General features: G+C 37.7%; 1 protein-coding gene across 2 annotated transcripts in view; it reads left to right on the top strand.

Moving 5' to 3' along the window:
- Positions 1-336: 336 nt before the first annotated feature.
- The window catches only part of LOC136837019 (nascent polypeptide-associated complex subunit alpha, muscle-specific form-like), a 60,115-nt gene continuing 43,659 nt past the window's right edge, over positions 337-16,792 (top strand). For both annotated transcript variants that reach the window (XM_067101562.1, XM_067101561.1), the window contains exon 1: positions 337-694. In XM_067101562.1, coding sequence (XP_066957663.1) covers positions 686-694 — 9 coding nt within the window. In that variant the 5' untranslated portion in view covers positions 337-685. The remainder of the gene's footprint in view (positions 695-16,792) is intronic.

Genomic DNA, 16,792 nt, shown 5'->3' with positions numbered 1-16,792 from the left:
TCAACGTTTTGATGCTTCAGAATGACACGAGGACAGTTTTATACCATATATGACTTGATCTCATTGCGGTAGGCAGAGCAGAAACGGGCAGTCTTAGCTATGAAAAGACGCTAGCGGTTCGCCCTCAGAAATACCTCAAAACTCGAAGACACGAACGCTTCTCTTGCCATCGCTTCTCTTACTACCATAACCCCCAGCAGCCAGCAGCGGCAGCAGCAGCGGCAGCAGCAGCAGCCAGCAGCCACCTGAGCTCTCGCGACCCTGGTAGTACTACTGCTCTACTCGCCGGGGCTCGGATAACTTTCACGAAGAAGGTATAAAAGAGGGGGCCGGTGTCGAGGGCGTGTTTGTTTCGGTCGGGGCTGGCTGGCGAGAGGCAACAGCGCCTCCTCCCCGTGTTGTTGTTGTCGTTCGTTCCCTTCAGGGACTGCAACTTATATCCTACGACTGTTTTATTGGAAGGGCGCCTGAAGGCACCACCTAGACTGACAGTGCTTATCGAAAAGGAAAGTTATACGGGAAAGGAGAGCGAATTCGTAAACTGGACGAAAACTTTAATCAAGAAAACTTTAAAAAAATAAAAATAGGTGTTAACGCGTGAGGACAGACAGTGTATTGAGTGACCCCGTGTTCAAGTACAACATTTGGTGATCTCTGTCAACGGAACTTCTTGAATCTCACCACCATGTTGAAGGTAGGCAAAGCAGCTCAGTTCTGTTAAGTTGGTGGAAGTGCATATTGCAGGTTTTGCGACGTTAAGATTAAAGAGTACGAAGGAAAGGCAATATACAGGGTAATGTAGAGCTAGGCTTTATCGGACACTGAAACACTTATTCAGTTGAAGAAAAGAAATTAAGTTTTGTAAATGATTCTTTATTTTTGTGCGCATCGTATAATTTCATATACAGTTTGCTTCGTTCTCTTTAGTCGCGCGTATAATCCCAAACATAAAAAATTAGAATTTTTGGGCAGTGATTCCTTAATTACAACAATTATTACAATATTTTTTTCTTCAGTAATTTTCGATTTTTAGATTATTTTTCCATCACCAACCATATTAATATATTAGTTGCTTTATTTTCCGACCACAAAACCCCTTCTCGAACGGAAATTTCAACGAACAAAACGATTTCGCGAACGCTTCCCCCAATAGAAATAAACGCCTGGTAGCTGTTTCCTTTAAAACGTATCGGGAATCGGCATATCCCAGCAACAACAAACAGCAGCGGCGGTCGGTGTTCGCCTTGAAGGACGCCGGTGAAGGCAAGGACGCGGAAGGAGTTCTGTGGGTCAGTGGGAGACGGCCGACTACTTCTGGCGGTTCATTCATTGACCTGTCGATTCCATTTTCTACCAGTTTTTGCCGCAGCTTTGATTTTCTTTCGATTTCGTTTGGTGGTTTGTTTCTCAAAGGTGTATGTAATTTTATTATTTCTTCATTTGATGAATTCTGATCAATTACAGATGTGAATCTGGCCGTCACTTGAAAAATTTTTTTTCATGAGTCCTTATGAAAAATGACAGAATTCTAATTAGCAGTTATTTAGTGAATTCTCAGTTCATGAATCCTTCCAAAATATTACTGAAATCAATCAGATTATTATTTAATGAATTTTCAGTCCATGAGTTCTGAAAAACTGCAAATCTCGATCTGACCGTTATTTGATGAATTCTCAGTTCATGAGTTCATGTGAAGAATTGCATAATTCAATCTAGCCGTTATTTGATGAATTCTCAGTTCATGAATCCTTCTGAAAAAGTACAGGAGACAATCTAGCCGTTATTTAATGAATTCTCAGTCCATGAGTCTTTTTGAATACAGATCTCGATCTAACCGTTATTTTATGAATTCTCAGTCCATGGGTCCCTCTGAAAAATTACAGATCTCAATCTAACCGTTATTTTATGAATACTCAGTTCATGGGTTCTTCTGAAAAAATGACAGAATTCAATCTAGCCGTTATTCAGTGAATTCTCAGTACAGAAATCCTTCTGAAAATCGCAAATCTCAATCTAGCCGTTATTTTATGAGTTTTCAGTCCATGAGTCCTTCTGAATATTACAGATCTCAGTCTAACCGTTATTTTATGAATTCTCAGTTCATGGGTCCTTCTGAAAAATGACAGAACTCAATCTAGCCGTTATTCAGTGAATTCTCAGTACAGAAATCCTTCTGAAAAATCGCAAATCTCAATCTAGCCGTTATTTTATGAAAATTTTCAGTCCATGAGTCCTTCTGAATATTACAGATCTCAGTCTAACCGTTATTTTATGAATTCTCAGTTCATGGGTCCTTCTGAAAAATGACAGAATTCAATCTAGCCGTTATTCAGTGAATTCTCAGTACAGAAATCCTTCTGAAAAATCGCAAATCTCAATCTAGCCGTTATTTTATGAATTTTCAGTCCATGAGTCCTCCTGAAAATTACAGACCTTAATCTAGCCGTTATTTAATGAATTCTCAGTACATGACTTTCACTGAAAACTAGGTCTGTCATTTGCCTTATTTCCGTTCTCATTAAGTTAAGCCACGTACCAAAATCTTTGAAATTAGATTTCTCTAAGAGTGTTATCTGTTTGGGAAGTTTTCATAACGAACTGTATTGAAACTGATATCTCTCAATGTATATCTTCTAAACCAGTTAAATGTATACCACCTTCCTGTACGATATTATTATTTACTTTTTAGTTTTCTGTAAAAGAAAACTATTGACATGGCTTTGTCTGTCCGTCCACGCTTTTCCTGTCCGTCCCCAGATCTTAAAAACTACTGAGGCTAGAGGGCTGCAAATTGGTATATTGATCATCCACCCACCAATCATCAAACATACCAAATTGCAGCCCTCTAGCCTAAGTCGTTTTTATTTTATTTAATGTTAAAGTTAGCCATAATCGTACTATAGGTACCAACAACACAGGCCACCACCTGACTGTGGCTAAGTTTTATGGGCCGCGGCTGAGGCCACATCTGGACAGAAAACTTGATTGCGCCGAAGAAACTTCGGCTCATTTTTTACTTGTTCATTTTCGAATTATTTTAGTTTCCAATGAATATTGTTAAACTATTGAACATTGTAATCAAATGCCATTAAAAAACTAAGCAATTTTGATCGGTACACTGCTTTTTTGGACCTCTCTTGTAATAACGAGTTTTATTGACTTTAAATAGTCACTGCTAAAATATTTAGTATTTGATAATGACGTCACGGTGAACCTTCGATTATAATTACCAAAAATTTGCCATGCTATTCGAGGTTAGATCTTCAGCGGGAAAAAAATTTAGCAAAAAGTTTATTTTTGGACATTCTATGGTTATCTTTATTAATTTAAGTTTATAGAAGAATCTGTTTCCTGGACGCACACTCATACATATTCTATCTATCTATTTATCTATCTATCTATATATATATACATATATATATATATATATATATATATATGTATGTATGTATAGGCTCCATCACCATATATATATATATATATATATATATATATATATATATATATATATATATATATATATATATATATATATATATATATATATATATATATATATATATATATATAATATATATATATATATATATATATATATATATATATATATATATATATATATATTTATATTTATATATATAGATATACTGTATATAGTGTATATATATATTTACATATAAATATATATATATATATATATATATATATATATATATATATATATATATATTCTCCATCACCATTATAATGAAAATTATTAGGACTGCAAAACTTACATAAAGGTGTATGTTTCAATCAGAACATCGGTACTCTCAGCATAAAGTGAACTTACTCATGCGAAAGCTTTCATTTTCTTATATAAAAGAGAAACCCCACACGAAGGCGTCGTAATTTGAAGTTAATAGCGCTCAATAAACGTCATTTTGTAACATTCTTTGTGAAATGGCAAAAACCTTACTATTGCCTTCGGCGAAGGAATCTCCTCGAAGCAAGAACTTATAGTTTCTCTTCTGTGATTCTGGAGAGCAGACATTCAAGTATTGACTCTGATTTGAATTGAATTGAATATAGAATTTAGGCAAAGGTCAAGCACTGGGACCTATGAGGCCATTCAGCGCTGAAACGGAAATTGACAGTGAAAGGTTTCAAAGGTGTAACAGAAGGAAAACCTTGCCGTTGCACTATGAATCAATTGTTAGGAGAGGGTTGAGGAAAGTAAGGTGGAAGAAAGAGATTATGAAAGGAGGCACAGTAAAAGGAATGAAAGGGGTTGCAGCTAGAGGCCGAAGGGACGCTGCAAAGAACCCCAAGTAATGCCTACAGTGCACCGCATGAGGTGCACTGACGGCACTAACCCCCTACCGGGATTAACTCTCTAGAGCTTAGCTCTGAATGGCAGAGAAGATTGAAATGGTAGACGACTGAAGAAGAGCGTAGAAAGCTAAGACAGCAAAAGAAACAAAAGAGAGTAAGGCCATTTTACGAAGCTCCGTAGTGACATTTTACGTTATTTTACCTTTCCAATGTATGGCGGCAATTCCACCCTTCTTCAACCCCCATATAAGCAGTAAATCGTCAAGGAAATTTCAGATGTCATTTCTAAAAAAAAAGGAATGTTTTATGTCGCCCATAAAACTCCTCGCGTAGGATTTCGGAATGAGCTAATACTTTCATCGAAATTGTGAAACGGGGTATGGACGGGAAGAGTTTCATTTTGGTTGTTCGTTCATACATTTTGCTGGGTTTTAATTGTACCTTTGAAATTAATATGACGAAAACATTTGAACTTTTGTTTCGTTTTTTATTAATATTAAAAGACAGAAAGATCACAAGATACTCTGATAATATATTGATGAGTATCTGCGTCAGTTTGCTTCATATACCAAACTGTTTTGGAAATATATATAATATATATTATATATATATATATATATATATATATATATATATATATATATATATATAAATGTCTTTTCCTGTAATACTACAGTGTAATATGAAAATAAGAAGGCCCATAAACACTATTTAAACGTTGAAACCATATATTTCGGGCACTTGTTTCTGTGCCCCTGTTCACTGGTAGAATATGGACAGGTGGAAAGTTACAATGGTATATATACAAAAACATGAAGGTGTGGCCTTAGGCCTCCGATGTTAAGGAGGTGGCGTTTCTTAAGAAGGAGGAGATTGACCAAATTCCTAGTGGTTTTTGGCCTCATTAGCTCCCGTTTGGCGATGGATCTGGCGGTCGCGTTTCTTGGGTCATCTTCTTCAAAAGGGTGCGAGGATTAAGGTGTCAATGGCGTCCGATTTCCAATGTCCTCCTGACAGGTTCATATTGTTGGTTTGATTGATGATAGCAGATTCCAGCGAGACAGGTAGGCGAGACAGGTAGATCGCTCTCGCAAAGAATAACAGAGCACAAAAGATCAGTACGTTACGCTTCGGAGAGTTCGGGAATTTTCCTACATATTAGAAATACAGGGCATGTCATTAACTGGAGTGGGGCGGAGTTGGTTTTCAAGAGTAGCTGTCCGTACAAAAGAAAGATGCTGGAATCTGCTATCATCAATCAAACCAACAATATGAACCTGTCAGGAGGACATTGGAAATCGGACGCCATTGACACCTTAATCCTCGCACCCTTTTTGAAGAAGATGACCCAAGAAACGCGACCGCCAGATCCATCGCCAAACGGGAGCTAATGAGGCCAAAAACCACTAGGAATTTGGTCAATCTCCTCCTTCTTAAGAAACGCCACCTCCTTAACATCGGAGGCCTAAGGCCACACCTTCATGTTTTTGTATATATACCATTGTAACTTTCCACCTGTCCATATTCTACCAGTGAACAGGGGCACAGAAACAAGTAAATATATGGTTTCAACATTTAAATAGTGTTTTATGGGCCTTCTTATTTTCATATATATATATATATATATATATATATATATATATATATATATATATATATAAATATACATATTATACAATATAATATATTCACATTCATGTGTGTCTCTGTGTATAATATATATAAATATATGTATATATATATATATATATATATATATATATATATATATATATATATATATATATATATATATATATATATATATATATATACTGTATATATCACGTGATAATTCTATGCGAGGAATTAAAACGTAAGATATAAACTGCGTATATGGACACGAGGAAAGTGAAACGACCGGGTGAAAGATCTTTCACCCTTGCTCTGAGGCCGTATAATCTGCTGAGCATTAACATATGTGCATCCAGAAATAATTATTCTGCACAGAGATACAAGGAGCCAAACGCATAAACTCTCATAAAGTTAATCATTGCAGTTATAGCAAAATAGTGACTAAGGCAGTAGCAGTGTCATTAGCCTGCATATAATGGACGAGAATACTGATTCCATTGTGAATCTAGAAGATTCTAGATTAACCCTGAAGATCACCAGATACGGTCGAAACAGCTGTCGTCTCAGGAAAGATTAAATTAAGCAGTATTGTAGCGTATTGTTTATCCCTCCTGAAGACTGAAAAAGCGCTGGAGATATTTGAGGCTTTGCGAATGGACTGTGGAAGCCACATGTGCGTGAATGTCAACACCTGAAGCAAACGAATAAAAAAAAAAAACTGTGCCAGAAAAATATGGAAACACTAATTTTCCATCATAAATATTATCCTCACTGGCCTCCCACGTCCGCTCACCATGTCCTGTTGGCGTACCTCCCAGGCATCATCATGAGAAATCCGTGTCCCAAATTCTGCGGGGTGAGCTTTAGAGAAAGCGAAACTTGTCCTGAACCTGTAGCAGCAACAGCCTTGCATCTTTGCTCCGTCCCCATAACCCCCATCCCTACCGCCCAATACCGGTCTTTCGACTCTTCTCAAACGCCATTACCATGCTGGGCTCAAAGGGAACTTTTCTTTTTGGGGAAAGGTGGGTTCGTTCGGTCGTTGTTGGTCTGTGGGTCAGTACCGGTTGTTGGTGTTGTTGTTACTGTGTTGTTGTTGTTGTTGTTGTTTTTGTAACTACAGCCTCCCGTTATTCATGAGAAGGTATTTTACTTTTATTTGACAATATCTTTGACTACAAATCATTACGTGATCATTGTTAACTTACAATGAATTGGTATTTAATGTGGCATTTAAGTCTCCACGGTTACTATACATCAATATGCTGGAATTCACAATGGATAGGTATCTAAAGTAGCGTTGAAATCTACGGTTTCGATCTGTGTTGGTATTACTATTAAACGGTGCCCCCGCCCCCTGCTCTCTCTCTCTCTCTCTCTCTCTCTCTCTCTCTCTCTCTCTCTCTTATCCTTCAGGCATCAGCGACTCTTGGAAACCCTTACATACTCCTCGAGGGCCTTGGAGAGAAAGATGTTGCGGGGCATCATAAAGGATAGAGCGGTGTACCCGAAAACTTAGGCCCGAAGCAATCATCCCAAAAGTAGGGCGAGAGTCGCTTCTGAGAAAGAGCGTTTTACACACACACACACACACACACACACACACACTCATACGCTATGTGGCACATGCACTATGTGAATAGAAGGAAGTGTGCAAAAGAAAATGTTTGAAATGTAATGGTATCATGTGGTTTTAGTCAACATATATATATAAAAGTATATGTGTGTGTGTGTGTGTGTGTGTGCCTGCCTATCCATTTGCGATGCAAAAGCGATAGTGTTCACTGACTGAATGCACTGAAAGATAGCCAGTTCCTTGTAGCGTGCAATTCCTGGCTGCTCGAGGTCTGTGACCTTTTTTTTTACCCACTTGTTTTTAACCAAGGTCATCTGCCAGAAAGATTTTTTTTTTTTCAACTATAATAGTCAGTTTCCTATCGTCAGATCAGTTTTTACCTTAAGAGTTTTCGATTTGTAATAATCAGCACTAAATCTGTAGCTGGAACCTTTTTTAGCTAACATTTCAATATTACTCAAGGCGCTTTGGCTGCTGATAGTCAGTATTCCATCCTCTACTGAGAGTTTAGAGCTAAAAGTTTTATGATCTATAACAGTTAGTATTCCATCTCCAGTCGAAAGTTTTATATCAGCATTCCATCGTTATCTGGAAGGTTTCAGCTGGTTGTTTTTTGTATAATGCTCATCATTGCATCTGCAGCTAAAAAGCTAAAAAGTTTAACTGAAAGCTTTTAGAGCTATGATAGTCAGTATTCTTTTCCTACCCTAAACTTTTAGCTGGAAGTTTTACCTCTGCAATACTTTGTGTACCGTCTCTGAAAGTCTCCAGATTTATAATAGTCAGTGTTCCATCATTAGCGAAAAGCTTTAACCGAAAAATTTTTAGATTTCATATGGTCTGTACTCCATTTTTAGCTGAAACCCTATAGATGTATTATAGATGCCATCCATTCCTTTCAATAATAATCAACCTTTCGTCAGTATCTGAAATTTTTTCAGATATAGAAAATTATGTATCTGAAGGCTTTTAGCTGAAAGTTTAATAGGCGGATAAATTCAGAAATCCACAATTAGTTGAAAGTTTCTTAACCTTATAATAGTTACCTTCATCTCCGTCAAAGGAGAAGGGCGACTTCATCTGCGGTACTTTTAGCAGGCCTTTTAGAGGGCTCCCTACCTCAGGCATGAATGAATTTGTAATTCATAATGACATCGTACATCAGGCAACCGTACTTTCGCTTTTTCTCCTGCTGCCAGATGAACGACGAGAGGCTCGTTGGTATGAAGGTGGTTACAGGAAGGAAAGAAAGTCACGCCGGTAAAGAAGATTAGCGTAATTCTTAGAACATGTGTGAATGAAAGTTCATTTTATTTCCGAATTATAATTGACTGGTTCATTTTTTTCGGAATATCACTTAAATATAAAGAATATAAATATGTATATCCTGAAAATCAGGAATATATTTACAAATCTTTCACAAAGGCATCACATTCAGATGAAATCACTGGTTTTAATTCACCAATAAACCTGACTGTAGCAGCCAAAATCAACTCCAAATACGACTTCGTTTGCCTCATATGTACCTTAATATGACCCTTGTGACGAGATAAACGTGATATAATCTCTTTTGTAAACATGCCGAGACTGCTACCAGTAATAAAACATCTTTGGCAAATAAAGTCTACATTCCTTCTACTATCGACTCCAAACCCCACAAAACAAAACCGCCTTTGTGTCCATCGTGATAAAAGAGTTAGATTCGCCTGTCACGGACCACCTACCTGTGCAGGGGGGTTTTGTTTGAGAGGGTAATTAAAAGATCACGACTTACCTGTAGATGGGAAGTCTCAGCATCTCGCTGTTCGCTCAGTAGTCGTGGGATACAATATTACATTAATTTTAGTATCATTTACGATCTGAGTGAACTAGGCTGGCGGTGGTCACTAACAGATGATGAGATTTGGCATAACTCATAATCGCTTTGATATGTAATAAGGGTTTGGGAATGGCTAGCGCAGGGTTATGGGACCAGCCATTATGCCCTTAGGGTCAATAAGGGTTTCGCAAGGAGGCGCTATAACCCCCGGATTTACCGAAGAGAAAGTCGATAGAGGCATTGCGGGGTTGAGGGTAGCACATTCTAACCTGGGTTGGCCATCGCCTGATGCAGATGATTAGCATGCAGTAATGAAAACGTTACAGATTTTCGAGATTTTCAGTTAAAGGCTACGTAAATCTGTTGAATCACAGACAAAGAACAAGATTCCATGAAGGTATTCAGAAGATGCAAAGCATTTACAGAACCCATTCCCTCCAAAACCGCAACACTTTTACAGCAATCTTCCTTCGCGTCTTCGGCCAAGAGCAGCATTTCTACGAAGGCCACTCTACTTAGTCAAAATCACACGTAAAGGAATTGATTAAAGCTTCCGGGTATAAAAAGCCAAAACGTTTGCTTACCTTTCGTCTCCCGAAAAGGGAAAGTTTTCGAGACGCATCTGTCGGCACATGTGAGGGACCGAGAGTCTTTTGATTACGGATGATCCGCCACCAATTACAAAAGTACAAGCCTTGGGGGAGGACTAATGAGGAGGACTTAATGATTCACTTGATTTGCGGCCGCAGGGGAGAGACCAGAACGGAAGAGGAAGGAGAGAGGTAGAGGGACCATAAGACACTATAAAAAGCACAAGTTTTGAGGTAAAAGGCCCAGTGAAGTTTGAGCAGTCCCAAGAGAGAGAGAGAATTCTCCAATGACATAATATATAGCGAATGTGGTAATGGGTTTCCCACGTTTTACCTTTTCAATTTGATTTGACAAGCTTCATTTTGATAAACGTACTGATCCCTCGTGGCTATTATTTCTTTTAATTCTTTATTTTCTTTTCAATCTCCTCTTTCCCAGTTGCGGCCCACAACAATCGGTTACCAACCATTTAACAAATCATTGCCTAGGTCAAGAAAGGCATATTGGATTCTTAGAAATCTTTGGCATACCGTTCCTTTCCTCGCCTGGTCTAGAGTATCGAACTCGGGGCTATTGGTATGCGAGAAGAGCAAGGAGGCCAGAGAGAGAGAGAGAGAGAGATAGAGAGAGAGAGAGAGAGAGGTTGGGGGGGAAGACACGCACTTAGAACCTTAATTACATAGTTGCCATCTTTCTTTCTTTCCCTTCCTGTAAAAGTAAGACTTTCAGTGGCAGGCCATGACTTCCAATTGACTGGGAACGACTAATCTCTCTCTCTCTCTCTCTCTCTCTCTCTCTCTCTCTCTCTCTCTCTCTCTTTGTGGTCTTATTCGTTTTCTAATTTTACTGAACCTACATTAGTGTTTTCATTTCCAAAGGCAGGCCATGACTCGCTGCTGGAACATAAAGAGAGGTCACCAAGCTCTTCCTTTCAAAAGTAGGAAATACTTTAATCTTTGCTTGATATTTGGAAATTCAATTTTCCTATGTTGTTTAGCTTTCTCCTTTCCATTGGCACCAACTGCATTATTATCTTTAGGAGTTTCTCCCAAGAGCTAATTATGGAAAAGAACTGGAAAATCTCCCTCAGTGGAAAAAGAGACTATTTTGTTACCTCACGTTTGCAGTCTTTATTTGCTCCTTAAAAGAGCTATTTTGGTTCTCTGATTCTTTAACCTTGACCTTAACTAAGTTAATTTTAGTAATACGTTAGTTATTTTTAGTGCTGTGTTATGTTGAGGTCACTCATCAGAGTAGGATTTGTCGTGGAAAAAATGTAGAAATTTGTATATAACTATCTTTTTATCAGTGTGTACAAATACAGCTCCCTGGCCTTTCATTTAAGAGACCGGGGTTCGATTGTCATGTGAGGAAGAATTATATATATATATATATATATATATATATATATATATATATATATATATATATATATATATATATATATATATATATATATATATATATATATATATATATGCTTATACATACATATATATATTATATAATATATTTATATATATACATACATACATACATACATACATACATACATACATACATACATACATACATACACTCGTATACTACTGAAGACGAGACCACTCTCTTCAACACTACCACCTTGAAATAGAAAAAAGAAAAAATGGTGGAATGTTTCATCACATCTCTCAGCCACAAACAGGCAGCGTGACGGATCTTCTCCAGAGCGCAGCGGAGAGAGACATACAAATGACACAAATTGCGATAAACTTCAAGAAAGTGAAATAAAAACAAAAGTGTGCGAGTTACTGAGAGTCGAGATGGCGAAATAGCCAACAAGAGCTTCGTCGTCTTGCGAAGGGATTTATGGGGAATCTTCGGACTCATCTCCAATTAATTTAAGAGAGAGAGAGAGAGAGAGAGAGAGTTGGAATATCATATGAACAATTTATAAGCCATTTTGCTTCGATGTTTTGAGGATTATATTTTGGCAGACCCCCTCTTCCCGTTTCCGATTTACAATATGGTATGCTTTTTGACTATGCACTGACCCTTTACATACCTTATCTCTCTCTCTCTCTCTCTCTCTCTCTCTCTCTCTCTCTCTCTCTCTTTCCACTCTAGCTACAACCCACGTCATTGTCTGACAATCAGATACTTAATTACCGCTTAGATCATCAGAGAAATATTGGATTTTTACGGAAACTAGCCTGTACCATTCATTTCCGCGTTCCAGTTTGGGAATTGAACGCAGTTCTGTTTGCTTGTGAGAAAAATTTGCTACCATTTGCACTAAGAGAAAGAGAGTGAGAGAATAATGAGAGACACAGAGACAGAGGGTTTGCTAATGAATTGCAAGACTTGTTGCCGTCACAACATTTAGATAGAAAAAGCTCTATGATAAATACTGCTGAACACATATAAAATATATCAGGAGGACTATAATATGCGATACCAATACTCAAAATGCAAATTTGTTTCCAGCTTCAAGGAAAAAGAGAGAGAAGTATATTCTGGCATTAAAAAGAAAATAAAACAATAGATCTGAATATCCGGCGAACATCCCGATTTGGCTGCTATTTCTTTCATTCGATACCCACCCACCCACGCCCACTCACCCACACACACACACACACACACGATTCCTACGAGTCGTGAGGGGAAACCAGTAATGGCGGTAACTCAGGTTCTGAAGACTGCGTATATACCAATCAAACCAGACAACCTCCCTTGGGGGCAGGAAGTGGAGCGGAAAATGAAGTTACAACGTTGACAAACGTGACCATTTATCTTTCTGGTGTCATCTTTCCTGCAGGAGGAGTCTGCATGACTTTAGACTTTCTGGATATTTTTTTTAATTTTTTGTGTTTCAAACTCAGTCAGACATGGAGGCGCAATGAGATGCAGAATCGGATAAGGGGTTGAATTGGATGCCTATGAAAAAGTTTATAGGCTTATTAGATTTTTTATTACTAAACTGAACAAGTGCTATTATTGTTTTTATTTGCGTAAGCTGATCATTTTAATGATCAGTAACATACCTGTTGTATATATTATTCAGTTTAGCAAGTTTACGCTTCAGTTATCATTAACAATTCATTCCATGTATTCAAAAAAGGTGCCTAATAAGTGCAGTATTTTATACATCCAAAAAGGGTACTCAAAATATACACACAAAAATTTTTGTATTCTATACCTTGAAGTAAAAGTGATCTATCTTATAATTCAAATAGGTACCTCAGAAGTACACTGAAGAAGTGAAATATTTTATGCATTCAAAGGAAGAGCAATGAATTATGCTTTCAAAAATCGTATCCCAAATGAAAACTTAATGAGAACTGCATTTGAGCCTGTTTTTCCTTCTCCATTCACCTTCACATCGTCATGACATCGAGGTCATGACGAAAGGCTCTCCCCACCTATTGTCTGCAAAAGAACCATCTTACCTCTTCGTAATTACAGCGTCCAGCAGGTAGCCTCTCGTTACGAGCTACACTTGTAGATAAGCTCGTCTCGAGTCACGAAGTCTTCTACTGCTCTGTAAGCCGCCGGTGAAAGCTATAGAAGTTGGGGGGGGAGGGGATCTGGGTGGATACCCCCTACCCTGAAGGGGTTCTGCCATTCAGAAGTAACACTTTGATTTGTTGTACCATTGTCTCTCTCTCTCTCTCTTTCTCTCTCTCTCTCTCTCTCTCTCTCTCTCTCTCTCTCTCTCTCTCTCTCTCTCTCTCTCCGAAGAGAAAGGGAAGGATAATGATGGTGCTTAAGGCTGGAATGAATGAAAAAAAAGAAAAACTAGAAGTTTGAGGTTTATCTTTTCCCATATTCTCACCATGATTCATTTCTCGAACATGACTCATGCAACACTCATTTCATGGCATAACAAATACAGGCTGATAATACAGTATCAATTGTAATATATATGTTTGATAAGTAACAGAAGAACGAAACGATGCCAAGAGATTTTTCAATTTTTAAACATCGTTTTTCATTAACCCCCTCCATTCTCAAGATTCAAATTAATGACTGTAATATTAATAAAAAAATCTTTTATGATTGACCCTCCTATTCAGGTTTCAAAATACATGACTGTAATTTCAACTCCCCCGCTGACCTTTACTTGCGATATTATATGATTTAATAATTAATCCTTGGCATAAATAAATCACAGAATTGTTCCATAGAATCTGAATGAACATCACGCTTTGAATAGACTCCACCTATCATGACCTCCCGCCATAAAGCTACCCATTCTAAGGGTAGCTTATGACGAGTAATGGAATGTGACATTGTTCCCCTGCCGAGGAAGAAACCGAAGCACTTCCTGTTTATTCGGAAGTGATCGTTTTTCGCACAGGGGGGGGAAATGCGCGCACGCGCAGTGATGACAGTATTCTTAGTGCACATTCCACCTGACAGGTGAGGGACACGAACTTGCCATTTGGAACAATCAACGTCAGTAATTATAAAGGTTGAGGCAAATGACAGATCGTGTGTGTCTTTGTGCCTAGTTCAGGTTTATGTGGGGAAGGGTCTCTCTCTCTCTCTCTCTCTCTCTCTCTCTCTCTCTCTCTCTCTCTCTGAGCCGGTCTGTCTTTGTACGGCTTCTGTTTTATGAGTACCGCCTGTCTACAAATCGAGAGATTTAATATCCTCGCGTATGGAAAGCATTTGTGACTACAGTCAGGAAGAAGCAAAGCCCAAGAATCCCACTTACATAAATCTGATAAGTATTGATTTTCTTTTATCCTTTACGTGGAAATAACGGCTATGAATGAATAAGCATAAAGTTTTATTAGAGTGATCTAAACCTGTCAGTGCACTTTTGCATCATTCAGAGCAGAATGAAGCAATGTCATTTTATGGGTGTTTTTAACAAGCGAGACGGAGAAAGGGAGAAAGAGACAGACAGACAGACAGAGACAGACAGAAGGAAGGAAGGAAGGCAGGTGAAAAGTATATGAAGAAGAGATATAAAAAGGGAGAAACGATGAAAGCAGGAGTAGGTTGAGGTAGAAAAGGATGTGGTAGTTGTGGAGTCAGAGAAAATGAGGAGGAGGAGGAGGAGGAGGAGGAGGGAAAGCCGGAGGAAAAGAAGGAGGGTGTCAGGAACGAGAAAGTGATGATTGATGGACATGACTTTGAGGTTGTCGCGTGAGAGGCCATCAGTCATCAGCCTGGGAATCCTGTCGTGAGGAGAAGGAAGGAATCTTAATAATCTCCCCCCCAAAAAAAATTACAATTGCTACTTTTAAAAAGCATATCAGGTTCCTACACAACGAGGTAAAGGCACGTCAAACAACTGTGACGGATGGTCTCTTGTTTGTCACTCTTTCATAAGTTGAATTTCAACAGAGATCTTTCACATTCACAATCGATCCCTGATCCCCCCTTTACCTGCTGAGAGCAACCAGATTCGCTGAACGGCAGAAGCACCAATATGCGGTAAATGTTTTGCCTCGCTGTCGAACTTCTACAAAGTTCCAGAGATCCTTTATTCCTCCAGAGGATGTCGTGCAATTGGAATTCAGAAGTCCAAGCGAAGATGCAATGTGTTATTACCCTAATACTATTCTCCTTGCGTTTTAATACATTTTTATCTATTTATTAATTTTTTTCTTTTTTCTTTATATATTTCCCTTTACCTCTTCTTACTTCTTCCTATTGAACACCATATTCTTTGGAAGCTTGAATTTCAAGTCATTGGCTCCTGTGGTGAGCTTGTTCTATATGAATAGGTTTCATCTTCTGAATAATAATAATAATAATAATAATAATAATAATAATAATAATCGACGTTAAATGCAAAACCAGACGTTATAGCAACAACAATAACTTTGACAGCAAACAACAACAGATAGTGACTCTTGGATTCATACTCATCTTCTTCCTTTTCCAGGTAAGACTCAAGGACCGCTCGAGAAACTAAAGGTGATGATGATGATGGTGGTGGTGATGATAATAATGATGATGACGATGACGATGATGATGATGATGATGATGACGTTGGTGCATCGTAAGTAGAGTGGAATGTGGGTCATTGGTGTTTGTGAAGTTATGTAGAGAGTTATGGAATGGCATTCAACATTCCTCTGTTGAAAGCTTTCTTTCCTTCTTCTTCTTCTTCTTCTCCTGTTAGTTTTGTAGGAGGGGATCAGCAATGTATTCTGTCATTGCTCTTTCGTTGTGTTATTATTTTCTTGTATATTCAGCTGTATTTTTAATAATAATAATAATAATAATAATAATAATAATAATAATTGTTGTGATGGCTAGGAATTATTTGACAGTTGTTGGAAGAAATACAATGGAATGAAGTTCAGTAAAAGGATAATAATAATAATAATAATAATAATAATAATAATAATAATAATAATAATAATAATAATAATAATAATGGGTGCAGTGATAACTATAGATCATTCAGTTATTTAAGCAAATATCATAGAATACTGTTTGGCAAATGACTAAAGAATGCCACATTCATGTTATACTTACTCAAATAATAATAATAATAATAATAATAATAATAATAATAATAATAATAATAATAATAACATGAAAAGTATTTAGAACTGCTTCAATAGATCTGATAACTAGCTTTTCCCGAGCTTTCGAAGATACCCCAATAACCGAAGCGGAGTTGAAAATAATAACAATACTAAAAAACAAATTGATGGTTTCATCTCCCACACAGGTTTGGGTATAATTGCCTCCGCTAATTATCAGTCATTAGAAAATCGTAATTAAATTCTTCCAGGAGGGAAGGCCGAACTCCCGAACGTCTAATGATGGTCGTTTACTTCGTATTCATTCTTGCGGAAACAAAAGGTGAAAGAGAGAGAGAGAGAGAGAGAGAGAGAGAGAGAGAGAGAGAGAGAGAGAGAGAGAGAGAG

Source organism: Macrobrachium rosenbergii, chromosome 57, assembly GCF_040412425.1.
Source record: "Macrobrachium rosenbergii isolate ZJJX-2024 chromosome 57, ASM4041242v1, whole genome shotgun sequence".
Classification (NCBI taxonomy): domain Eukaryota; kingdom Metazoa; phylum Arthropoda; class Malacostraca; order Decapoda; family Palaemonidae; genus Macrobrachium; species Macrobrachium rosenbergii.
The sequence above is the reverse complement of the archived record's forward strand: the minus strand, read 5'-3'. Positions and strand labels throughout refer to the sequence as shown.